The sequence below is a fragment of the Sminthopsis crassicaudata genome, chromosome 1 (assembly GCF_048593235.1).
Source record: "Sminthopsis crassicaudata isolate SCR6 chromosome 1, ASM4859323v1, whole genome shotgun sequence".
Lineage (NCBI taxonomy): Eukaryota > Metazoa > Chordata > Mammalia > Dasyuromorphia > Dasyuridae > Sminthopsis > Sminthopsis crassicaudata.
In genome coordinates this window covers 738,234,986-738,262,943 of record NC_133617.1, presented here as the reverse complement: position 1 = coordinate 738,262,943, position 27,958 = coordinate 738,234,986, and the positions used below count along the sequence as shown (strand labels likewise).

Here is a 27,958-nt window from a genome sequence, read left to right as displayed (position 1 = left end):
ACTACTATCCCACCTTATACATAACCCCCTCTCCTCTTGCTCCTGAAGCAGTTGGGAATCAACATTGCATTTGGAAGAAGTATGACAGTTGATTTTTCCAAGACTCCCCAAAGTAAAACAGCCTTCCTTAGCTATGTGTTGTCGTTGTCTGCTAGAGAGTAAGTTCTTGAAGGCAAAGGTTGTATTGCTTGCTTATATTTGTATTTTAGGCACTTAGCATAGTGGCTCTGAACATATAGAATACATGCATTTATAGTAGCATAGCATAGTGGTATATATAGTAAGTACTTAATTAACACTGCCTTCATTTATTCATTCATTCCAGGTGTTTCCTGTGTGTGTTTTATTTAATGCTTTTAATTTCTTCCCCCCCCCCCCCAGGCTGGGGTTAAGTGACTTGCCCAGGGTCACACAGCTAGGAAGTGTTAAGTGTCTGAGACCAGATTTGAACTTGGGTCCTCCTGAACTCAAGGCTGGTGCTCTATTCACTGCACTACCTAGCTGCCCCGCTTTTAATTTCTTTTAAAAGTTTTTCACAATTTTAATATTTGTTTTTCAAAAATTTGAGTTTCAAATGGTCTCTCCTCCCTACCTATTGAGAAGGCAAGCTATTTGTTATAAGCTATACATGTGAAATGTATTTCCATCTGAGTTATGTTGTGAAAGAAAACACAGATGACCCCCTCAAAAAAGCCAAGAAAAATAAAGAATAAAAAAAATAAGTATGCTTCAATTTGTATTCAGACTCCATCAGTTTGTTCTCTGGAGATGGATTTCATATTTCATCATCACTGCCTCAGAATTGTCTTGCTGAGAATAGTAAAGTCATTCACTATTAATCATTGATCAATATTGCTATTACGATGTACAATCTTCTCTTGGTTCTTTCATTTCACTTTGCATCAATTCATGTAAGTCCAAGTTTTTCTAAGAGTATCCTGATCATCATTTAAAAAATTTTCCAATATAATAGCATTTAATGTTTTCTAATTTCATGTAAAGATATTTTTAACATTCACTGTTTTAATTTTATTTTTTATTATAGATTTTTATATACAAAACATATGCATGGGTAATTTTTCATCCCTGACCCTTGCAAAACCTTCTGTTCCAACTTTTCCCTTCCTTTCCCCCACCCCCTTCTCTAGATGGCAGGTAGTCCCATACATAACATACAGTTTTATAACATTTTGAATTTCAAATTTTTCTCCTTCCCTCCCTCTGCTCCCTAAGACAGCAAGCAATTTGATAAAGATTATACAGTATGTAATCATATTAATCATATTTTCACATTAGTCACGGTGTAAAAGATGAATCCAAAAAAGGAAAAAGACCACAAGAAAGAAAAAAACAACAAAAACAATGAAAATAGTATTCTTCAATCTGCATCCAGACAAAGCTTTTAGTTTCTAAATCACAATCTTTGCTGGATATACTTTATCCCCTTAGGTTTCCTGACCTTCCTCCCTGATCCCAACCTCAATCAAACACTGGATGACAAAGAATATGAGCTCAACAGCAAAGCTTTTTGAGGGATCGTCTCATTTTGATTTCATATCCCCAGAATATGGCACACATAGAAATGCTTGTTAAATTGACCTGAATGAACAAAGAAACTCAATTAAGCAAAAACAACTGATAGAGTGATCTCCTCTGATAATGTGGGAAACATCCAGCCCTTAAATACCCACTCTTTATTATCCAGTGTCCAGGACCATTACTGGTTTTTCAGTTACTCAAAAATTTGTTGTCCTTTGAGAAATCTTTTCTTTAATACCGTTGTCATTGACTGGTTTTCGCTTCTTATTTCCTTCTGCATCAGTTGAGGCAAATCTTCCCGGGTTTCTCTGAATTTAATGTTATCTGTCATTTTGTACTAAATAATATTCTACTGCACTGACTTAACCACAATTGGTTCAGCCATTCCCTACTTGATTTCCACTTATTTGTTGCCATAAAAAAAATACTGCTATAAATATTTTGGTTTGCAAGGGAGCTTTGTTTTTGTCACAGTGGACTGGGTCAGAGGTTATGAATACTTTTGCACTACTAGGTTCTTAGATCTAGAGCTGGAAGGGATCTCAGGTGTCACCTTGGCCCAATTCTCTCATTATACAGAGGAGGAAACTGAGGACAAGGAGGTACAGTTGGGTCACACGGGTAAAAAGTCTCAGAGCTAAGGTTTAATCCATTTCTTTTGGCTTTAATCAAGCCCCCTTTCCCTCAATGGAACACGGTCAAACTGGTGTAAATGGGTTGGATGGTTTCCATGGTGCTTTTTTGTTATTAAAAAGGAAAATAAAAGGAGGGAGTTATAAGAATCTGCTTCTAGCCACGCTGTGACTTTTTCCTTCCTCTCTTTTTTTGGGGAGCAAATGATCTGACAAGGTTAGTGAAGCTTCCCCCAGGCTGCAGTTCAAACTCCACAGGAAAGTGATCACTGATATCCAGAGCCTAAGAAAAGAAAAGAACCAATAAATCACCGACTCTCAGATGGAACTGTATCCATCCTCTACTACTCCTTTTGTAGTTATGAAGGAGCCGAAGCTCAGAGAGAGAAAGTGGCCTGTTATTTGTGGTTATTAAGTCACTTCAGGCATGTCCAACTCTTTGTTGTGTCATCACAACTGGGGGCTTTCCTGGCAAAGACACTGGAGTAGTTTGTATTTTGCTTCTCCAGCTCATTTTACAGATGAGGAAACTGAGGTAAATGGGACTATGTGACTTGTTATACAGCTGGTAAGTGTCTGAGGCCAGATTTTAGTTCAAGAAGATGAGTTTTTCTAGATCCAAATAAATTCAGAATTTGAGAAATCCCCCAAGTTTTAGAAATACTAGAACAGACTCTTGGTCCATCTTGGCCAACATTTATTGCCAATCCCGTGTGCCAAGGGCCAAAGATGGCTGTCCTCCCTGATTCCATGGGACGTCCAGCTAATTACAGATTCAGAGGAAGGAAGGACCTTCTGAGGCCACCTGTTTCAACCTCATCTTTCACAGAAAACAAGATGGAAGCCCAGGCAGAACAGATGACCCAAGTTCTAAACAACAACTCCGGGATGGAAAGATCTCCACCTTCAAATGTTTTCCCAGCACCCTCAGAAGTGAGAGTGCATGGGAACAAACTCAGGATCTCTAGAGAAAATGCAAGAGGGCAGACTTACCTCCTCTTCAGTCAACTGGTAGACTTTATTGAAGTTAAAGGTCTTGGCAGAATCTGGAACAATGGAATTGTTTATCTTCTGGCCATGGACCACAATCCTAGGACAAGGGAGGAAAACATCACTGAGTCAGTCTCTGGATTAGAGTCTTGATTGGATATTTATAGGTCTGTCTTTGCTCCTGCCAGCGGGTTGGAATGGGGACACAGCTGGGTTTAATGAGAGGAACTTTGGGCAAGGGGGAAATTCATCCTTCATGACTTTTGGTTTTGAAATAGCTGCTCCAAGGCTAGGGACGCTTCCTCTCATGAGGGTTGGAGGAGCTGGTGAGACTTCTCTTTTCCCTATCAGCAGATGCTGCCTTCCCACAGTGACTACTTCTGCAAAGGAAATTCCCTGGACATCCTGAGGGGAACCAAGGAGCTTCATAAAACAGAAACAAATTCCAAACTTCAGAACAAGAGAAACTAGAGTGAGCTCTTTGCAAATATGCAGAGCTACACACTTAGCTGATAGTGGCGGACCTCCTGGGATGAAGTAGACCCTCGGGCCTGGGGATTTTGATGCTCTGCACTTTGTGTTTCTGTGAACTGGTCTGCAGATGTGAAAGCAGCCAGGGCCCAAAGAAACCCAGACTTCCTGACTGAAAGATGAACTCCAAGGACTGTTTTAAGATGTCTTTGGTGACCAGTTCCAATTGTTCAGTGATGACAGAGACATCTACACTCAGAGAGAGGATGTGGGAACTGAATGTAGATCATAACCTAGCATTCTCACTCTTTCTGTTGCTGTTTGCTTGCATTTGGTTTTCTTTCCTTCTGGATCTGATTTTTCTCATGCAGCAAGGTAACTATATAACTATGTATACATATATTAGATTTAATATATACTTTAACATATTTAACATGTATGGGACTACCTGCCATCTAGGGGAGGAGGTGGGGGGAAAGAGGAGAAAATTTGGAACAGAAGGTTTTGCAATTGTCAATGCTGGAAAATTACTCATGCATATGTCTTGTAAATAAAAAGCTTTAATATATATATATTAAAAAGATGTCTTTGATGGTCCTATCCCAAACTTGGCTATGGTGTAATGAACAAATGATATTATTCACTTATTTTTCAATCATGTCTGACTCTGTGACTCCATTTGGGGTTTTCTTGGTTTACTATTATCTTCTCCAACTCATTTTACAGATAAGGTAATTGAGGCAAATGAGGCAAACAAGAACCTGCCCAGGGCCACACAGCCAGAAGGAACCCAGGAAGATGAAACTTCCTGAATCCAGGCCCAGCGAATGGAGCCATTTAGCTGCCCTTAACAACTGATACCTCATAGCTATTAGAATATTATTTCCTCTGACCAGGACAGGTGGCGTCCCATGGATTGTCTGGAGGAGGTGGCTTTCTGTTCATGTACAGGAAAGGACCTTTCTTCAAATCCCTGATGGATATGGACTGATTTGGGAAATATTCTGCAGGACCCACCTCTCCATTTAAAAGGTTCCAAATTGATTCAGAGATACAATAGAAAGAACACAGACTTTGGTGTCAGAGGATGTAGATTCAAATCCTGCTACTATCAATACCTATATAACTTTTGGGAAGGACAATGAATCTCCCTGTGTAAAGGGCTAGAACTGAACAGATGCACTTAAGGCTAATTACCCATTGGACAATTCTCTATTAACATATGCTTGGAGAATGACCCTCCCCAACTATTCTGTGCTGGCTCAATCCGTGGGTGTGGACAAAGAAGGAAAAGAGAGGGATGAGAGAAAGGAGTAAGACAGGCAGGATCATTCTCTCTTGGCTGTGGTGAGAGAGGAAGGAGGTGTGGATTGATTTGAGACTCGATGTGACCATTATAAATCTTTTGGTCGTCTATCTTTTATCCACATTGTGGTAGACACCTTTTCAGGATTCACTTTTGCAATACCATCAGCAAAAGAGATAGCCCGACTGGTCACTGAATTCCTTATACAAGCATTTGCAATTATGGGTGTGCCACAAGCAATAAAAACAGGCAATGAACCTGCATATACTTCTAAACATTTTGCACACTTTTGTGCACAGTATAAGATTTTACACACCACTGGCATACCCTTTAATCCTCAAGGTCAGGCAATAGTAGAGAGAAGAAACAGAGACATTAAGTCACTCCTCCAAAAACAAAAGAAAGGGGGAGCCACCGGTAACCCTAGAGAACTTCTAAATTTAATTCTCTATACCATTAATTTTTAAATTTTTGACAAAGATGCACTAGCTCCGGCAGACAGGTTTTATAACTCACCGGAAGGACAGTGTCCAGTGCGAGCAGCTCTACTGTCCTTAGATAATCACCAGGTCATGTGGAGAGACCCAGAAAGTGGTGAATGGAAGGGACAGATAGGTTATCTGCTGGGGGAGAGGGTTTGCTTGTATCTCTACAGATGGAGAAGGAATCAGATGGATGCCAACGAGCCATATTCGCCTTGTCCATCAGAGACAGACAGAACAGACCCTTGAAACGAAAGAGAAGACCCAAGAAACATGGGGTGGTTCTGTTGCTGACTGTGCCCACCACTGAAAGAGCATGGCAGTTATGGCATTTGACTCATGGACATCAAAAATTATTGAACTTGAAAACCCTCAGGAATCATTGGATTCTCTGGGACATGATAAGATTGTTGTAGGACTTGAAAACCCTCAGGAATCATTGGATTCTCTGAGACATGATAATGTTATTGTAGAACTTCTAAACCCTCAGGAATCATTGGATTGTCTGGGACATGATAAGATTGTTGTAGGACTTGAAAACCCTCAGGAATCATTGGATTCTCTGAGATGTGATAAGATTGTTGCAGGACTTGAAAACCCTCAGGAATCATTGGATTCTCTGAGACATGATAAGACTGTTGTACGACTTGAAAGCCCTCAGGAATCATTGGATTCTCTGAGACATAAGACTGTTGCAGGACTTCAAAAACTTGTGGGGATCATTAGATTCCCTGACACGTGAAGCAATGGACAATAGATTGGTTTTGGACTATCTCTTGGCTGCTGAAGAAGGTGTATGTGTGACTGATGTTTACATACCCTCCTTCTAGGACTTCTTTAAATCTTTTATATAACTCTGTTGATTTATATTGTTTGTTATATCACTACTTGCATGTACAATTCATGTTTGTTACATCTCATTGAGCCTGCACTGACTGTGGGGAGAGTCATCACTAATAGCCTGTGCATTATTGCTATGTGCTTGTGTAACACCTCCCATGCTGATGGGTTTATGCATACCTGTCTCTGATAAGACCCTTCAGCCCAGAAACCCGCTAGCAATCCCCACTTCCCTTTGGTGCTTTTCACCTCCCTTCCTGAATAGTCGGGGGAGGGGGGACGTGATCACCTCCTTTTTGGTGTTTTCACCTCCATTCCTGAGAAGTCAGGGAGGGTGTGATCACCTCCTTTTTGGGGTTCTCACCTCCCTGAGAAGTCAGGGATGGCATGACCACCTATGTTCTAAAACAAAAGAAAGCGGGAGATGTAAAGGTCTAGAACTGAGCAGGGGCAAGGTAACCTAGGGCTAATTACCAATTGGACAATTCTCTATTAACATATGCTTGGAGAATGACCCTCCCCAACTATTCTGTGCTGGCTCCATCATGGGTGTGGACAAAGAAGGAAAAGAGAGAGATAAGAGGGTGGAGTAGGACTGGCAGAGTCATTCTCTCTTGGAGGTGGTGAAAGAGGAAGGAGGTATGGAGATTGCTAGAACTAATCCCCTGATGGCGACCCCAAAAGGCCAGGAATAAAGACTTTTGCTTATCCTGACTCCTGCTGATTCTAAGATATCCAGGGTCTCAACATCCCTGGGCTGATGTCTTGTCTTCTGTAAAATGAGAGGGTTGAAGCACATGGTGTCCAAAGTTCCTCCCAACTCTCCATCTATGTTCCTTTGGCCTTTTGACTAGAGGAGCTTCAAATGAAGGCCAGGTGTAGTCTTCCCTTTGAAGTATCTCTCCCTCCCTCCCTTCTTTCCTCCCTCCCTCCCTCTCTCTCTCTGTCTCTCTCTCTCTCTCTTTCTTTCCTTCCTTCCCTCCTTTTTTTCCTTCTTTCCCTTCCTTCCTTCCTTCTTCTATAGAGGCAGATCTGGGATTCTGTCCAGGTTCTCTGACCTCAACCCCATGATTTTTCCACTATCCCACCCAGCTTCTCCTTGATGCTGCCATATAGATCCAGGTGTCAGTTGAACAGAGGTGATGACTAAAGTCATTGGGGAGGGGTCAGATTGCTAAGCAGTAGTCTCTCTAAGAACTCTAAGAACTTTGTAAGAAAAACAAAATAATGGTAGAATTATTCTCTGAACTAAATAGGGCAAAATGGAATCTCACAGAAGGTGAGTTTGTTGTCAATTAGAATAAATCCCAGAGCCAACTCAGGGTTCTGGGATGGCTGGTCTTTCATCTGGATGACTTTACTACTTAGTTAGGTGTTAAACCTTCATGCATCCCCTCTGATTTCCTTTCAGAAATGAACCGGGCACAGGGGAGCCCTTTTTGGGGGGAGCTGCAATCAGCAGGAATTGTGAGTGGTTTAGGCTGGGGTGGGGAGGGAGCTTCTCACCTGTCATAGGCACACTTGGTGCTTTCCTTGACTGTTGTGTCCACATTATCACCGATCAGCCAGATAAAGTTGGGTTCTATCCAAAGTCGGATCTCCTTCCAGGACTTCTTTGGGACATAACTACAGCCAGCATTGAAGTCTCCCATGAAGATGAAGTTCTAAAAGATACAAGCTTATTGAGTCAAGAAATACAAAGATTTTACAGATGTTTTTGCTTATAACCCACAACAGTAAAACCGAAGTTTTGTGATTCCCCCATACTCACAGAAACTGGATTTCTTTCTCTTCCTTAAAAATATAAAATCAACAAAAAAGAATATCCTGTATTAGAGTTAAAATTCTCCACTAGTCCTAGTTATGACAAGATTCCTAAGTATAGAGAAAAGAGTGCTACGTTTGGAGTCAGATCCTGAGTTCTCATTATACTTCGGTAATCCTGCACAAGTCATTTGGGCCTCAGTTTCCTCAAATGAAAAAATGAGGGTCTGGATAAAATAGTGTCCAAGGTCACTTCCAGCTCTAGTGTACAAAACTGATTCAAGAACTGAATAGGGAATAAGCAGGAGAGAAGTGGCCAGAACATTTGGGGAACACTGCCCAGCCCTCTCAGCCATAAAGCTTCTCCTTGAGACCGGGGGCCATCTTTTTCACACTGTTCTTTTCTTGGTGCTTTCTGGCTGATTGTATGGAGCGTCTCCACCTCCAAAGAACCAGAATTGTGGATGACAAAAAACGTCAAGACAAGCACTCGTGAAAAGGTTGCGTGGGGTAGTGAGTCAAGCTTTGGGCTAACACTTCGAACTTCCTTGAGCCTCAGTTTCTCTCCTGTGTAAAAATGGAGGTAAAAATAGCACCCACCTCCCAAGGTTTTTCTGAAAATCAAACAATATAATAATTGTAAAGAGTTTAGGACATGGTAAATACCAGATAAGCATTAGCTATTATTAAGGCTATAAAGTGTCACCTATCTCTATACAATGTCACCCTCCTCTATATCATAATGCTAATCTCTATACAATGTCACCCTCCTCTATATCGTAATGCTACTTATAATTATACGATATTACTGGCATCTACACAGTACCCATACCTACATAAAATCACCCGTGTTTGCAGTGTCACCACACCAACACAAAGCTATCCAAAACTATATAATACCAATATCTATATAACGCCGCCCATCGCTATACGACCTTACCCACTGCCCCTCATACAAGATACTGTCGACATCCGCACAGTGCTTTCCTGTCTTTACACAATGCCTATAAACTCTACAATACCGGCTATCCCACATCATCCACATTTACACAATGTCAGGTCTACACAAGTCTCTATATTGCCTCATAGATCTATAAAAAGTTACATGACATCCTCCACATTCATGCAATGTCACCCAGGTCTACACAATGACTACACAACTCTGACAGATCTTCACCTAGTACATACACATGTGTGGAATTAACTGAGTGAAGACCCTCTCAAGGGAATACGGCCTTAAATTATACCTTACTTGTGACTTGAGACTTTATAATAACCAGTAGAGCTAGAGCTAAAAAAGTTGCAAGGTGTTTGTCCCCTCCTGTTTCCCACCACTTCTTAATTAGCATTTAAGTACCTCTTTTGAAAGCAATTTATTCTTTTATTTCTGGGTTAGATTTCTGATTAGAATGCAAGCTGGCTCCCCCAAACTATGGGAGAAATGGGGGTTCTGTTGTTCAGGTTATTTATTCTTGCATTTTGCAGTTTTTACTTTGCACTCCTTTTACTGACAAACACCTTGTCAGATGGGAGATGCCTTTTCTCAAGAGATCACAATAAAGCCCTTTTTGCTTTTATTTGGAGAGTCTCTGATAGTTTTTGTTGCTGATACTGTCCCCCCATATTCCTTGTAATCATGTATGAGGATAAATATTTTCTGCCTTCAAGCAGGAGTATTATACTTACTATTTCACTGTACTGGGTTGGGGACTCCTCTCTATCATTTTGAGAGGAGTTTTCTTTTATAAAAAAAATGCATTATACTTTAACATATTTAACATGTATTGGTCTATTTGCCATCTAGGGGGAAAGGAGGGGAAAAATTGGAACAGAAGTTTTTGCAAAAGTTAATGTTGAAAAATGACCCATGCGTATATCTTGTAAATAAAAAAAAAAAAAAAAAAAAAAGGAAAGAAAAAAGGGGCAGCTGGGTGGCACAGTGGATAGAGCACCAGCCCTGAAGTCAGGAGGACCAGAGTTCAAATGTGGTCTCAGACACTTAACACTTCCTAGCTGTGTGACCCTGGGCAAGTCACAACCCTAGCCTCAGAGAAAAAAAAAGAAAAAGAAAAAAAAAAAAAAAAAGAAAACACATGTCAGGAAAGTTTGAATGTCAAACTTTCAGGGTACTTCCTTCTCCCTTTAGGAGAAAATTCTTTTCCTTACCAAGCTGTCAAGTAGGAAATCTCACCTTAGACTTGAACAAGCTTTGTTCTCTCTCTTTCTTTGAGCTCCACTTATGCTGCCTGCCCAGATTTCTAAGGAGTATCAGACCTTGGCCTTGGACATACTGTTCCCCCCAAAATGGTGAGTGTGGCTGGAAACGGCCTTTCAGTGTACACTGCAAAATTAAGTTTCCTTCTCTTCCTGATGACCCCCACCTTCTCTTCTATTTTCTTTCTCTTCTACCCAATTTGCTAGTAATTCTTCTGATTTCCACCTCCTCCTATTACTTTCTCATCTAATATAAAGGAGCCCAGAGAGGTTGCCTGTGATTACAAAAAGGGAAGAAACCTCATACATCATCTCAAACACTCCCTAGAAGGGGAAGGAGCTTTATGCATTCTCACATGATTCTGACATTCTACAGAACAGAAAAGGAGCTGATTCTCTTTCTCTCTGAATCCACCTGTCTCCCTAACTTCTCCATTTCTATTAAGAGCACCTCCATCTCTCCAGTTCTCCAAGTTTGCAACTTCAGAATCATTCTTTGCTCTTCACGTTCTCTGCCTGAACCTATCAAATCAATTGCCAAATGTTGTGGGTCACATCCCACTTCTCTTGCATCTGTTCCTTTCTCTCCACTCACCTAGCTGCTTTCAAGGTCAAAATTTCCTATCTTTGAACCTATATCTTCCCTAGAGCTGCCATATTGATATTCCATAAGCACAGGCCTGACTATGTCCAATGGTTTAGGGGGTTGCCTCTCTTGATCAATATTTAAAGCCCGTGACAGAGACGGTAGTAACCTCAGGCTTCCATCGACGTTTTACATCCATGTAGACATCAAAGAGCTCATCGATTTCTCGAACAGCCGTCTCAGGTGTCGTATGTAGAGGGATGATCACAAAATCTCTGACAGCTTTGGGAATAGGAGAGAACAGGGATTTAGTCAAGCTCTCCCTTGTCCAGGTCATAGAAACAGAATAAAAAGGAAATAGCATCCCCCTTATTACTGACCAGAATATATGGTTTCCTTAGCCTAGGATCAGCCTAGGAGTTATGCAGGTAGTTTGATTATGACCTTTGGCATCTTGAATTCAATTCACCATTTAATAAGCACCTAGTATGTATAAGACACTTTTACCTCAATTTGAACCCCAGCCTGGGTTGGTCCAGAGGTGATTGGGCTATAAAATGCCTCCTTTCCTCCTTTCCCTTAGCATAGTTATAGGTTGGAGATATATATATGTATATGTACATATATGTATATATGTATATATATGCATAAACATATATAAATATATACACACAAATATGTATATGTGTATGTGTTCACACATATAGTCAAATGGAAAGATAAAATAAATGAACTGCAAGTTCTCTTGGTGCTGATTGACAGATGAATTCTCTTAGAGAAAGCACAAGTTGTACTATATGAGGACAGAGGAGGTGCCATAGATCATTCCCATCAATCTGGACACTTCCAATGATGCACAATTATAATTAACACCAAAGGATGCATTACAAGTTAGGGAAGTCATAGGGTTAGAGTCAGGAGTCGGGAGCACATTTAGGGCAAGTTACTTCCTTCTGAGCCTCAGTTTCCTCATCTGTAAAATGAAGGGGTTGAGCTCTGATCTCTAAGGACCCTCCTTGCTCTATGATCATTTGATCCAATAAATTTGGTGCTCTTAGCTGACTCACCAGTTTTAGGGGAGTAGAACCAGACCACAAAAGGTTCTCGGGAAAAGACATCTTCATCTCCTTCCTGGGTGTCATGATAATGATAGCTTTTCTTCACAGATACCATACTTTCCCTAAATAAAGTAAAAAGGAAACAGAAATCTGGTGTGAGCCACTTCCATTTTAAAAAAAATTTTAAATCACTTTGAAGACACAAAGACTTTGGACTAATATCCTCTTTGGGGGAAAGCACCTATAACTTTCTGATTTGGCAAAACTAAAACATGTGAATCTCCAGCTTCCCTCCAAGTTCAGCTCAGGGGATCCGGACTTTCCCGAGCCTTGTGCTCTACCCATTTTGACTTTCTCTGCACAATATTACTCATACTTGGTACGTATATGCTATTTTACTCCAGCAGAAGATAAGCTCCTTGAGGGTGAGGATTGCTGTGTTTCTTTGCATCCCTGTTTCTAGCCCAGTGCTTTGCACGTCCTAGACACTTAATAAATAGTCAATTGAATCCAATAGGCCAAAGGTCAAACTACCTACCCAACTCTTAGGCTGTTCCATAAACTATGATCAACCTCAATAAATATTATGTAATCCAACAAATACCATAAATTGTGCAAGTGCTAGTTGTGATCTCTAGCTCATTTTGCAGAGGCGATGAGGGTTGTGTAGTAATCAAATGGACCTGTAATTTCACTGCTACTATAGGAAATACCCTCTACTAATGAAGGTCATCCACCCTCTCTGCAGCTTAAAAGTCTTAAACATTTGGTTGGGGGCACAAGAGGTTAAATGATTTGACCAACATTTTTATTTATTCATAATTTCAGAGATGGTACTTCCTCCCCCTCCCATATTTTCCTGGCTTTTTGAGTTCAGCTTTTTATCCAATGTGTTACACTATCTCTCTGAGATTGGCTTTATAAAAAAAAAAAGTCATTTCTACATGGGGTTATGGGTTCCTGTGATACCTGGAAAACCCTGGGATTTCATTGGAGGTAAAGCCTTCGCCAAATGTACACCCAAAATGCATCTATACCTTTAAAGATAGTTTTTGTGAATTGCCATGGCAACTATAAGAACTGGTTCTAACTGAAAGCTAGTGTCAAAGGAAAAAAAAGATATATGGTCATTGATAGCCGTGCTATATTAAGAGACAGATCTAAAAGGATGGAGGCCTTGGAAAGAACCTTGGATTTGGAGGCAGAAGGCCTACATTCAAGTCCCGATTCTGTCATTTACTACTTCTATGATGTGAGCTCCCTGTGCCTCAGTTTCCTCATCTGTAAAGTGAGGGGATTGAGGGACTCTCTCTAAGTCAATGGTCCTCCAACTTTTTAAATAGGGGGCCAGTTCACTGTCCCTCAGACTGTGGGAGGGCTGGACTATAGTAAAAACAAAAGCTCACACTCTGTCTCTGCCCCTCAGCCCATTTGCCATAACCCGGCAGGCCACATAAACATCCTCTTTTTTTTTTTTTTTTTTTTGAGGCTGGGGTTAAGTGACTTGCCCAGGGTCACACAGCTAGGAAGTGTTAAGTGTCTGAGACCAGATTTGAACTCTGGTCCTCCTGACTTCAAGGCTGGTGCTCTATCCACTGCGCCACCTAGCTGCCCCCCACATAAACATCCTTACCAGCTGCATCTGGCCCATGGGCCGTAGTTTGAGAACCCCTGCTCTAAGTACTTCAGCCTATTGGGTCAAGTCTCCCAAAGAGAGAATTACAGAATATAGATAAGAGTATCAGCTAAGAGCTTGAGAAGGGAACATGAGCAACACAGGAAGAGCATTAACATTACTGACCTCCCAGATCCACTGAAATTTGTGCTCACCTATAGAAAAAAGCATACTGTTCCTTGTAGGCATTTCTTCCCAGCCGGTAACTAATTATGTAGTTGTACTCTATGGTGCCTTTTTGGGATTTCCTAGAAGACAGAAAGATTTCCCATGAGCTTCCTAAGTCAACATTGTCCCACCATCTTGGGTCTTTAGTCTTCTCATCTGCAAACCCACTATGTGCTTTTGTTCTTTCTTTAGCTTCTCCTTTCTGAGTCTGGTTTCTGGGATCTTGACACTTAATCACAAGAGCAATGTATAATGATAGTGCTTTAAGGTTTTCAGGGGGCTGAAGTTCAAGTCCTCATTCTGATATTTATTTCCTGCATAAGTCACTTAATGACCTCAGTTTCCTCATTTGTAAATTAAGGGAACTGGTCTGGATGGTTTTTGAGATCCTTTCCAAAAGTCATTTATCAACAAAAGCATCTATGTGACAAGTGGGGCAGCTAGGCAGTATAAAGGATAGAATGTCAGGCCTAAAGTCAGGAATATCCAACACTTACTAGCTATGTGACCCTGGGTAAATCACTTAATCCTGTTTGCCTCAGTTTCCTTGTCTGTAAAATGAGCAAGAGAAGGAAATGGCAAGCTCCTCCAGTATCTCTGCCAAGCAAACCTCAAATGAGGTCATAAAGAATCGGACAGACTGAAAAATGACTCAAAAACAGTCTGCTTAGGGCTGGAGAACAAAATATCCCTATAGATACATTATATCCTGTATATGTACTGTATATAATATAATGTATAGTTACATTATAACAAGAGGGATAATGAGTCCACATAGAAGTATAAATAGCAATCTATTGATGATTCTTGAGTTAGATATTATAGATGTTATTCCCATTGTACATGTAAGGAGACTGAGGTGTAAGGTGATTAAATGACTCTTCTGATTGCTAATGAGCATCAAGAAAGAATCCAAATCCAGGTCTGACTCTAGGCCTAGTGCTCTCTTCTCTCCTTGAAAGTACTACAAGTTAACCTAGAGCAGATTGCTTGCTGTCTTGGGGAGAGGGGAAAAAGGGAGGGAGAGAGAAAAAATTTGTACCTCAAAATCTTACAAAAATGAATTTTGAAAACTATCTTCACAGATAACTAGAAAAAATACTATTGAGGAAAAAATTAAATTTACAGGTTTTTTTTTTTAAGTAATGCATGTCTTAAATTGCTTATTGTTTCAGGGAGAGGGGGGAGATGAGGGAGGGAGAAAGAAAATTTGGAATTCAAAATTTTTTTAAATAAATGTTGTTTTTACATGTAAGTAGGAGAAATAAAATATTATTATTTTTAATAATGATAGCTTTTTATTTTTCAAAATGCATGCAAAGATAATTATCAGCATTCATCCTTGAAGAACCTTGTGTTCCAAATTTTTCTCCCTCCCTTCCTTCTCCCTCCTCCCTTGAATAGCAACTAATTCAATATAGGTTAAAATGTGCAATTCTTCTAAATATATTTCCACCTCCATCATGCTGTGCAAGAAAGATCAAGTCAGAAGGGGAAAAAATGAGGAAAAAAAAAACAAGCAACAAACAACAATAAAAATGAAAATACTACGTTGTGATCCGCATACAGTCTCCATAGTCTCTCTGGATACAGATGGCCCCTTCCAGTTCCTAAGTCCACAGTGTAAGGAAGGGTTTGAGTCTCTGCCATATGGAAGAGGGATTTAGGCTTCCTATCAAGAAAAACTCCCTTACTGAATTACACTCAAAGTGACCTCTGAGATGGTGGGCTCCTTCTCATTGAAAGTCTTTCAGAACAAATTGGACAGCCACTTATCAGATGTATTGTGAAGGGGATTTCTGTTGTTATCATCCTACATATTTAGAAAATAAATGGAAAGAGCTTTACAAGCTCTTAAAGTACTATTAAAATGTTCATTTTTGTTGTGGTTGGAAGACGTTAAGATCCCTTCCAATTTTGGGATTTTGTGGCTTTGTATGAATGCCTGAAAATAATCACCATTGTAGACTCTTTTAGTGGAAACTGGCCTTCTTCCTTCTGGGCTTCATCTATCCTTTCTCCATCCCCTTAGCTCCCTCTACTTATTATCCTGAACTTGTGAGATTTTGGTTTTATTCATGTTTGCCAAATACATGCTGGAACCAACTTTCCCCCAAGTTGTAAGAATTCAGATTAAAGTGACTATTTTCTACTCTCACTCTCTACCAGGAAATGAAGGATTCAGTCCTGGGAAGGCCCCAACAGGGCGTAGCATCCTAGCTCAGTCGTCCCCTTCTCTATGTGTGCAGAATCTGGAGTCTTGGAGAACTTCGGAGTTCTATTTTGGGGAACTTTTGGGCCCCTTGGCAGCCCATGCAGAACTTGGGCTTTCAGCATTTTTTTAAAAAGCCAAACCCAGAACTTGGTCATAGTAGATTGAACTCCAGCTTCCTGTTTATGTAAGGCTAGGCTTGTTTTGAATAACTAGAATAGCCCAGTCTTATTTTGATGATTTGTATGCAAATGACTCATTAATCTAATTTCTTTTAAAAGGATATTGTAATGTACTTGTGAGAACATGTGTCAAGCACCTCTGGACTTCTGTCAAGTGAGAATGGGAAACATTTTCCAATTAGGGGATCTGAGGGAGAGTGGAGGCCATAGGAGGCAGCTAGGACATAATGGAAAACTTTGAATTAGGATCAGAGCTCCCTGACTTAAAAAGATCTGTCCTGCCACTTACTTATGGACAAATCACTGATTTTTCTTATCAATAAAACAAAAGGGATGAGTTAATAAGCCTCTAAGATCCCACTGTGCCTTTATACCCATGATCCTGTCTGTCCCTTCCATTCTCTGGCCTTCAGATTCTTCATCTATAAAATGGCAGCATTGGACTTAGTGTCTAAGGGACCTTTGGACTGTAAATATCTGGTCCTATGAGGCAGAATTGTGTCACCTAGCAGTGCACATGAAGAAGTCTCCTGCCCAGCTGCCTATCTCTTCCACCCTGAGACTGATCTATAGCACCCAGAAGGGGAAAATGGTGAAAGCTGAAGATGGTGGCAGGTTCTCAGGAAGGCAGAGTTCAACTTTGGGCTAAGAAGGCCAATTTACTATTCTCAGCCCTCCCTTCCTTCCTCCTCTCAAGAATTCTAAAGTCTTAGAATGTTCTTGCTGAAGCCTATCTAGCCTCATTTTACAAATGGGGAAATTGAGTCTTAGACTCAAGCTAAATGTGCCAGACGGCTTAAGAGGAAACTCTTGACTCTTCAATAAATGGACTTCTCATATCTTTCCTTCCTTTATTTTCAATTTTGTGATTTTAACCTTTGCATATTCATTCTGAATGGTTCCTAAAGGCCTTTCCTATAATTAGGAGCTATCTTGCCCAATTATATGCCAACAAATCCGACAATCTAATTGAAATGGATGAATATATAAAATATAAATTACCCACATTAACAAAAGAGGAAACAAAGTACTTAAATAAACCTTTAGCAAAAGAATTGAACAAGCTGTCAATGAACTCCCTCAGAAAAAAATCTTTAGGGCCAGATGGATTCATGAGAGGATTCTATCAAATATTCAAAGAACAATGAATTCCAATACTACATAAATGGTTTGGAAAAACAGATAAAGAAGGAGTCCTGTGAAATTCATTCTATGACATAAATATGGTGCTGATATCTAAACCAGGAAGAGTCAAAACAGAAAAAGAAAATTATAGACTAATATCCTTAATGAATATTGATGCACAAATTTTAAATAAAGTATTAGTAAAGATTCTTCCTTGGGATATAAGTGCTCTAGGAAATGTGAGCAGATGTGACTAGGTGTTTCAGCTTCTGTCCTTCCTTCCCTCTTTCAGTTCTCTTTTGCCCTTGTCTGTTGGCATAAAAGGGGGCTGAAGACTTGTGTTTTCTTACCCATTCAGCATTTTCTTCAAGGTGGGACAAATGATGTTTTGGGAGTCCTTGATCTCCATTAGAAGCATGATGTCACAGCGGTTGACGATCTATGATAAAACAAAAACAAAAACAAAAAGCAAGACATCAGAGGAAACCTGTTCAGTATTTTTTAGCTAGGTCATGGCAACAAGGGAAATTGAGTCTGTTTATTCATCCCAGAGAGCCTAACAAGTGACACTGATAAAATGATGGGCACACGCATGTGTGAAATATTGACAAGTCTGAAATACTGTGATTCTGAGAACAAAATGGAGTTATTACCCATGGAGTTCAAGAACTCCCTAGTGAAGAGACTCCTACTCAAGCAGGTGGGCACCTCCTCTGAAGCGTCTAGTCTTTAAGAACTATTTAGAGGGAAGTCCAGCTCAAACCAGATTCAGATGTAATAATGACATTTTTAACAAAGTGAATAAAAAAACAATTAAACAACGATAAGATTATATTTTTAAAAATTGAATCAATATATGCCTCCCACTGCACCCTGGAATTTCTGGGTATAGTTGAGTGACCCTTATTTCCATGTGAGTTGGACACTATTGGCTCAGATCACTATGAGTTTAAAGGCCAAAAATCTGTCAGAAGCTAGACTCAGGCTTTTCTGAATGAACTCAGCTCTCTATGTATTATGTCACATTGCCTTAGGGTAACAGGGAGTCATTGGATGTTCCTGATCAAAAAATTGACAAGTATCTAACAATGTTTTTGAAAAAATTAATCTAGCAGCAATATGTAAGTATCTGGTTCTAACTAATGCTCATCTTCTGACCTGGTAAGCCTTTTCACCTATAAAATGAGGGGGTTGGACCCCATTGCTTCCTCCATTGATGCTTATCTGCATAAAGGAAGAGATTACATCAAAGAAACAAAACTTCATTTTTGTCTGCTGGTAGACTGACTCTAGGATTTTCTGAAGGCCAAAAAGTCAGGCTGTAAATGTCTGTCAATCCTTCTGCTTCCAATAGTCACTTAGCATTGCCATCACATCTTCTTTTTGTGCTATGGGCTGGAGTTTTTAGAGAGAGCTCTCCTTGGTGAGGTTAAAAGAGATAGCCCAAGATACAAATGATTAACAGGAATTTCCTGTCTTGGGACAGGTTGAAGGAGATAACCTGAGACACAAATGATTAATAGAATTTTACATCCTTAGGAGAGATTCCTGTCTTATTTACAAATCTCTTTGGAACTTCTTGGATAACATCTCTATATCCGAAGAACAAACTTTGTTTTATGGCCCTGATTATGTATAAAATGAATTTCCAAAATTCTATTTCTTGCACTTGGTTTTTCCTTGTGCCCGCCAACTTTGTTCTGGAGTCCCCTGCCCTTTCAGGCAAGTTTGGCCTTTCTCAATCTAGAGGCCAAATGCCAGTCTATCCCTTTACTATCAATAATGACTTTGTTTTAACACAGCATAGAGTAGCGAATGAATTGGCTAACGGGACCCGCCCTTTGGTTACTTTGGAGGAGAAGAAAGCATTGAACCATCTTTCCTTTTGAGCCTCATTTATTGTCCTCATCATCCTAACCCAAAGAAATCCCAGGTGTGGAGGGCTCAGCAACAGGACACACGTCCTAGGTGTCACATATTTCTGTCCCTGTTTCCTGATCAGTGTGAGACAAATACTGATGAATGTGTTCAACCATACGTTCCCTTTGTTGATATTTCATGTCACCTGTTCCAGATTTTCTGATAGGAATAATGACAGATGTTTACATGGCAATTTAAAATTCTTAGATCACTTCAATACACAATGCACATGTATAAATACACAGAGTACTAGATCTACATATACATAAACACAGACACAATTACATGGGTATATATTATATATTCATATATTAACATGTCATGTCATCTGTTCTGGATTTTCTCATAGGAATAATGACAGATGTTTACATGGCGGTTTAAAAGTCTCAAATCACTTCAATACACAATGCACATGTATAAATACACAGAGTACTAGATCTACATATACATAAACACAGACACAATTACATGGGTATATATTATATATCCATATATTAACATGTCATGTCATCTGTTCTGGATTTTCTGATAGGAATAATGACAGATGTTTACATGGCGGTTTAAAAGTCTCAAATCACTTCAATACACAATGCACATGTATAAATACACAGTGTATTAGATCTACGTATATGTAAACACACGTGTAAGTACACCGACACAATATATAGGTGTACATATTATATATGGCTATATTAACATTTCATACAACCTGTTCAGGTTTTTTGATAGGAATAATAATGACAGATGTTTACATGGCAATTTAAAATTCTTAGATCACTTCAATACACAATGCACATGTATAAATACACAGAGTACTAGATCTACATATACATAAACACAGACACAATTACATGGGTATATATTATATATTCATATATTAACATGTCATGTCATCTGTTCTGGATTTTCTCATAGGAATAATGACAGATGTTTACATGGCGGTTTAAAAGTCTCAAATCACTTCAATACACAATGCACATGTATAAATACACAGAGTACTAGATCTACATATACATAAACACAGACACAATTACATGGGTATATATTATATATCCATATATTAACATGTCATGTCATCTGTTCTGGATTTTCTGATAGGAATAATGACAGATGTTTACATGGCGGTTTAAAAGTCTCAAATCACTTCAATACACAATGCACATGTATAAATACACAGTGTATTAGATCTACGTATATGTAAACACACGTGTAAGTACACCGACACAATATATAGGTGTACATATTATATATGGCTATATTAACATTTCATACAACCTGTTCAGGTTTTTTGATAGGAATAATAATGACAGATGTTTACATGGCAGTTTAAAATTCTCAGATCACTTCAATACACAATGCAGATGCATAAATACACAGAGTACTAGATCTACATATACATAAACACAGACACAATTACATGGGTGTATATATTATATATTCATATATTAACATGTCATGTCATCTGTTCTGGATTTTCTGATAGGAGGAATAATGACAGATGTTTACATGGCGGTTTAAAAGTCTCAAATCACTTCAATACACAATGCACATGTATAAATACACAGTGTATTAGATCTACGTATATGTAAACACACGTGTAAGTACACCGACACAATATATAGGTGTACATATTATATATGGCTATATTAACATTTCATACAACCTGTTCAGGTTTTTTGATAGGAATAATAATGACAGATGTTTACATGGCAGTTTAAAATTCTCAGATCACTTCAATACACAATGCAGATGCATAAATACACAGTGTACTAGATCTACATATATGTAAACACATGTTTAAGTACACTGACACAATTCTACAGGTGGACATATTATGTATGTTTATATTAATATTTCATGTCACTTATTCCAGGTTTTCTGGTAGGAATAATAATAATAGACGTTTACACGGTAATTTAAAATTTGCAAATCACTTCAATCCACACATGCACATCTGTAAATACACAATGCACTATATCTACATGTATATAAACACACGTGTAAGCACACAACACAAATACATAGGTGTACATATTATATATGCATATTGACATATACTTTGTCTCAGAAGTGTGAATATCTATGTGTGTAGGTATGTCTATATCACATGCACAGTATCCTAAAAGGATTGGTGAAATTTTTGAATATTTTAATTTTAATAATTAATAATTTAATAATTATTTTATGTGCATCTCAGTGACACACAATGGGTAGTGTGGGGCCTGGAGGCAGGAAGACATGGCAGTCTTCCTGAGTTCAAATCTGACTTCAGACACTTACTAGCTCTATGACCCTGGACAAATTATCCAGTTTGCCTCAGTTTCCTTCTCTGTAAAATGAGCTGGAGAAGGACATGACAAACCATTCCCACCCAGAAAACTTCCAAAGGGATCATGAATAAGTGGACATGATCGAAATGACAACAAGCTTTAATGTGTCCTAAGCCATTTGAGTCTTATGACAACTTGGGGGGAGGTAGGCACTAAAGTTTTATTACCCCCATTTTCGAGGTGAACAAAGGGAGACTCAGAGATATTCGTTTCCTTGTCCATGATCCCCCAGCTGGCAGTGTGAGAGGATGCATTCTGCCCTCAGCTTGTGAAGCCCTAGCCCACATTCTGCTCTCCATATCCCATTGTGTCCCTGCTTGTGAAAGGATTACTTTAGTGATTGTAAAATGCACTCCTGATCACCAAATGCCATTTTCCACTTGAGTAGCTCTTCACTGGGGCTGTCTCCTATTTGCCTCTGGAAGAGAGTCTCATTTTTAAAGCCAGCAACAGCAAAAATCTGCTCCCTCCCATGGATGGAAGCCACTACTGGCTTCAGTGAGCTGGGATGTGCTGGCTCTGACCCCTGTTCTGGGTCTTATCTGCCAGGGAACTGTCCATGGCTCACATTCTTCCTGTGGATGTAACCCATGACCTTACCTCATCTGCCCATCACCCCCCTGATGCGTCTGCTTTTTCCTGTTAGATCCTTAATCTCTTTCCTGGCTTCCGAAGATGGGGCAGGGCACTAACCACTGGAGAGAATTAGGCTTCCTGCAGGAAGCAGGATTGGATCTGAGCCTTGGTACTGCACTAGCACTCAGGGAGATCTTACTTCAAAAACTGCCTCAAACACTTAACTTCAACTCTGCCTCAGTTTCCTCATCTGCAAAACCATCCATGTCCCAGGATTGTTGTGAAGATCATTGAGATGATGTATGTAAAACACCTTGCAAATCCTAAAATACTGTACAAATACTAGTTACCGTCATCACGAATCATAGTTCCAAGAGCAGAGGGTGAGGGAGGACTGCTTGAAAGATCATGGGAGAAAAGGCGGTCAGATTCAGTCCCATCCCTGGACCCTGACTGCCTTTAGAGCAGAACTCCAACAGGAAAGTTCAGGGACATACTTCTGTCCTAGTCAAGTTCTACTTATTCTAAGGAACTTTGCCATTTTTCTCATAGCTTGATATCTCCAGGCAGCTATAAAACCTTCCATAGCTCTCTATTGCCTATAGACTAACAGACAAAGTCTTTCCCCTCAGCATTAATGGCTTCTGTGATCTGGCTCCCACTTTTACTTCATGATGTTCTCTTGCATGTGCTTTACATCCCAGCTGAACCAGACTGTTCATGGTTGATACACACAAGCTGTGTCCCCTCCAAGGCCATGAGTACCCTCTTTCCTCTTTCCCCCTCCTCCACCCAGTGTCTTTTTTCCTGCCAGGGAACCTTCTCTGATCCCCACTCTTAGCCCTCGCTATTGGCATTTTCTCCCTCCTCAATTTTCCCTGTGCTCTTGACTCTTCACATCCCCTCTCCCAACATCCCCAAGTAGAAAGTAAGCTCCTTGAGAGCAGACTATTTTATTTAGTCTTTGTCCCCAGCACCCAGTACAGTGCCCAGCACATGAGAGTCACTTGTCAAAATTTTCTTCTGGAGAGTAGGTAGTACTGAACAAGGCATCCCAGAGATCCCTGCTCTCAGGAACTTAATTTAAACTATAAAGTCACTGAATGATGGAGGTGAGGGGCTCCTTGAGAAATCATCCAGTCAAACCCTTGCATTCTACCAGTGAGGACCCTGAGGTGTTACGATTTGTTTTTGTTAAGTCACTTGGTCAATGTCACATAGGTTTGACCGTACACACCTTGACCCCTAAATCCTATGGTCTTTCAGCCATCCCAAGGCCCCATAGATAGCGGGCATTAGGAACAGGCTCCAAACTCCCCAGCTCTCTCTCTTTCCATCATCCTGTGCTGTTTCAGACACATTACAAAAGCAAACTCATTCAAGGTGGAAAAGGCCATGAATCACCAGTAAACACACTGGGCGTAGTTTGATTTGTAGGCAAGGGGCAACCCATGAATCATCAATCTCAAAGGAGTGCTGTGTGACAGGTCTTGCTTCCTGGGCAGGGAGTCCCAAGGCTCCTCCTTCCATGAGAATCCTTGGGACACACAAACCTCTATCATTTTTTCCCTGAGGCAATTGGGGTTAAGTGACTTGCCCAGGGTCACACAGCTGAGGCTAGGATTGAACTCCTCTCCTCCTGACTTCAGGTTGGTGCTCTATCCACTGAACCACCTAGCTGCCCTTCTGTGCAATTTTCCATGGTTCCCCCTCCACTGGAAAGAAGGGAAGAGCATTTTCTCCACCCTTTCAGGACATTGAAATTACACAATTTTCAGTTTCAGGTTTTTCTTTGTCTTGTGTAGTCATTAAGTAGCCTCAGGGAAAAAATAGTTACATGGAACATCATTCCCAACTCACATGTTGGTTAGTTTTGCTGAACTTTTCATCAGCGCATTTTTTCCCTCTTTTTGTTGTAAGGGATAACTCACTGAGTGGTAAGGGAGAGGAACTATATTCAGAAATTAAAGTGATATTTAAAAAAATAGCAGTAAAACTTAAAAATGTAAAAAACAAAACAAAAAATAAAACTTCCAAACCCAGCTAGCATCTTTAGAGTGATGAATAAGCAAGTGGGACAATGCTACTCATCACCTGAGTTACTTTAGGCAAATTACTCAATACTTCTCATTTCCTCTGAAATGAGGTTGGACTCATGAACTCTAAGGTCCCTTCTGGCTACAAATCCGCCTCCTATCCTACAATACCTCCCTTAGCCATTACTGAGTTAACATGGGGGTCTTTACATTTTGAAATAAGAAAATATTTTCCTTGTATAGAATCCCTCCCTATTTACTCCTAGCATGATTGTGCCTCTTATGCCATAAAAAATATCAATTGGCTAGATAACAGGCTCAGACCCAGCCCCAAAGCCCAAGATTAAATAGGTCTTAACTCTGGGAGAAAGAAGATGATCTTAATTGCTGTTAATGCTCAGTTGACTTTGCTGGCTTATCCCCAAAAAAGAGCAGAATTGGAAGAAGAGCATCTAAGCTAATTACACCCAGACAGGAGGAAAAGTGACTAAAAAATGATGGAAAAGCAAAGATCTTCATCCCAGTGTTGAGGTTGGGAAGGGGACCCCAAAAGTTTGGGGTCACAGACCGGTATCACGAGTGTCTCGAAAGAATTTTCAGGCTTGAACCCATTTCCTAGTCAAGGGGCAAAGTTTTATTGTAATTGTAGAAGTGGGCTAAGTTTCAAATGAAATTAGCAAAGAAACAGGAGCCAGGAGAGCCCTTTATCCAGCTTTCTATCATTGACAGGCTAATTCTATGGCCCACAGGTAGGGCAGAGGGGTGGAGGTCTCCAGAATTTGGTGCTCACGGACCAGATTATGAGTCAGCAATGAACTGAGGAGAGGTCTATTCTCAACATTGTCCTTCTTAGATCGGAGTGTGGGAAGTCCTGAGGCAGACTCCAAAGCCAGGAGATTTAAGATTACTGACATTGTTAGAACAGAAATCTCCCTAAAATCAGGGGACCCCCATATCATTGCTGTATCACATCACAAGCAAACAATCATCCATCCAAGGCTGGAGGGAGACTCTGGAAAATGATTAGGAAGTTCTATGGATGGGAGGGAATTATTTAAACTTTAATAGTTACTAATCAGTTCAGTTAACTTGTACGAGTGTTTGGGATTGAGTTTTTAAGCACGGATTCTCAGATTTGGAAGGGACATCATTGGCCCTCTAGTCCAACCTTTAAGTCCCAATGGACCTTTGCTCAAAGATATCTAGTGCAGGAGAATCAACTGTTCCTAAGGCAGCGCACCCCACTTTGGGGCAGCCAACATGGCAGAAGTTTTCACTGTTATTGAGCCTCAATAATATTTCCACTGATCTTTCCTCTGTATTTTGCCTTTTGGGGCCATTGAGCCTCAATATATATATTTCCCCTGACTTTTGTTCCTTATTCTGCCTTTTGGGGCCATTGAGTCTCAATATGTATATTTCCCCTGATTTTTTTTTCCTTATTCTGCCTTTTGGGGCCAATGAGAACAAGGTATCCACTGAGGACTCAGTCTCTGATTTCCTTGGTAATGATACTCTTTGTACCGATGTACTCTTTTTAAAGAGGGGTACCAAGAGACTAAGTGACCCAGGTTCACATAGTCAGTATGGATCAGGGGCAGAACTGGACTCAAATCATCCACACTCTGAAGCCAGCTCTCTCTGGGGCTGCCCTCTCTAAGCATTCTTTCTAAGTCCATTTTTCAGATGAGGAAACTGAGATTCCGAGAGGTTAATCAGTTTGTCCAAGGTGACCAAATGTCAAAAGCACAATCAGAACCCAAGGGCGTAGGATCATTGCTCTGGAGTTGGAAGGGACTTAAAGTGACCAACTATCCCAATCCCAGCATTTTGCAAATAAGGAAACTGAGGTAGAGAAGAGTTGAACAATTTGCCCAGGGACACACAGCACATAAATGAGGGTATCAGGATTCAAACTCCACACAGCTCCTGGCTCCCGTTCCATTATGCTTCTCTCTACTCCACACTAGCCCTCCTAGACCCAACTTTGTGAAAGGGGAGGCTTGGTTGGGGCATTTAATTCAGCCGGAGCTTGAGTCTAGAGGCAGAGAGCTCCCTGGGAGAGCAGCCAGACTACCAGGGGAGTCCCAGGTGTGGATCTTACCTTCACAATAACTTCCATAGCCCTGGAGTTGCTTTTCTTGGCTTCCCCAAAGGACCTGACATTGAAGGAGCAGATCCTCAGGGCCTGAAAGCCGTCCAGGGGGAGCAGCAGCAGCAGCAGCAGCTTCAGGGGGACCCCCAGTCTTCCTGCCATGTTGGGGCCCGAGGTGCAGCTGGGCGAGTCGCTGGTGCTCCGAGCACAGGCAAGTTGTGGTGCAGCCTGCTGCTGTTTGTAGGGTGCAGACAGCAGGAATAACTGGCTTCCTTCCTTCTGCCAGCTTTCACTTCTCTGAGGAATTGAAGGTCACAGGCTGCTTGCCCAGAGGGAATCTCCTGCCTTTTAAGCAGCACTAATTGCGGCTTGTCACTTGTTTTCCACATTAGGAAATCGGTTTAGTGTTACTCCCCAGCCTTCCCCATCCTGGGGGGTAGAGATGACTAAGAGTTAGTGTGGATTCCAGAGGTTCATAGCTGCCTCTCATCTTCCCTGCTCTTGCCACAGCTCCATCTCCACAAGTCCCGTTTCCTTCCTCTTATAGACCTCTGGTGTTCCCAGGATTGTCAGAAATGGCCTGGGTTTTTGGGGAGGGGTCACCTGGAACCCTCCTGGGGGAACCCAGTGGAGAAGCACCTAGCATCATGACTTTTACATCAGAGGGTTACTGTGGGAAAGCCTAATGGCTTGGGATATCTTACCACTCACCAAATAAGCAAATTCTCAAGCACCTACTATGTCTAAATAGTGAAGTGATAGAATGATGGGCTTCAGGAAGACTCATTTTCCTGAGTTCACATCCTGCCTCAGAAACTTACTAGTTGTGTGACCCTGGGCAAGTCACTCAGTCCTGATTGCCTCAGTTTCCTCATCTGTAAAATGAGCTGGAGAAGGAAATGGCAAAGCACTCCAGTATCTCTGCCAAGAAAATATCAAATGGACATGATGGACATGATTGAAAAGAGATGTGCCAACCATTGTGCCAAACAGTTGTGATTATATATTTTTTACATATAGTTTAACATATTTAACATGTATTAGATTACCTGCCGTCTAGGGGAAGGGGAGGAAATTAGAAACACAAAGGCTTTGCAAGGGTCAGTGTTGAAATATTACCCATGAGTATGTTTTGTAAACAAAAAGATTTAATAATTTAAAAAAAAGTTGTGGTTGCTGTTCATCCTTAGTTCTCCAAAGGGACCAAAGGGAGGGGGGGGGGGAGGATGTCTTGACTTGCAAGTGAATTGGACTTAAATGAGGCCGGCTATGCAAAACCATCAGCCCCAGTCTTTCCTCCAGGGGATAAAAAGAAAGGCAAAAAGACTGTCTTAACGAGTTCACTGTCTAAAAGGAAGACAATTTGTTGAGACAAATTGTAGATTGGATAAATTGGAGATAGTTAGGGAAGGGAAGAAATTACCATTAAGGGGGTTGGGAAAGGTTTCCTGTAGAAGGTGGGGTTTGAAGGAAGCTGGGAAGCCAGGAGACAGAGTGGAAAAGGGAGAGCATTCAGGTCTGGGGACCACCTGGTGGGAAAGTATGGAGGCAGGAGGAAGGTCTTGTGTAAGAAACTGCCAGGAGATCCGATTACAGAGTACATGGCGGGGACTGGGGGCAAGAAAACTGAAAACGTAACCAGATTGTAAAGGATTTTGAATGGAGCATTTTACACTTGCTATTGTTGGAGGGAGACACTTGATTTTATTGACTTGGTGGTCTGGTGCCATAGTCAACTGTGCATTAGGAAAATCTCT

The 27,958-nt window shown here is 40.6% G+C and overlaps 1 protein-coding gene across 1 annotated transcript; it reads right to left on the bottom strand.

Moving 5' to 3' along the window:
- Positions 1 to 1,019: 1,019 nt before the first annotated feature.
- Positions 1,020 to 26,525, bottom strand: LOC141551978 (deoxyribonuclease gamma-like). Its single transcript, XM_074284278.1, has 8 exons — positions 26,211 to 26,525; positions 17,595 to 17,683; positions 13,713 to 13,805; positions 11,892 to 12,004; positions 10,994 to 11,106; positions 7,767 to 7,924; positions 3,165 to 3,261; positions 1,020 to 2,454 (listed from the first exon to the last, which is right to left on the bottom strand). Exons 1-8 carry the CDS (start codon positions 26,361 to 26,363, stop codon positions 2,329 to 2,331), a joined length of 942 nt encoding a protein of 313 aa, XP_074140379.1. The 5' UTR covers positions 26,364 to 26,525; the 3' UTR covers positions 1,020 to 2,328.
- Between the last annotated feature and the right edge of the window lie 1,433 nt (positions 26,526 to 27,958).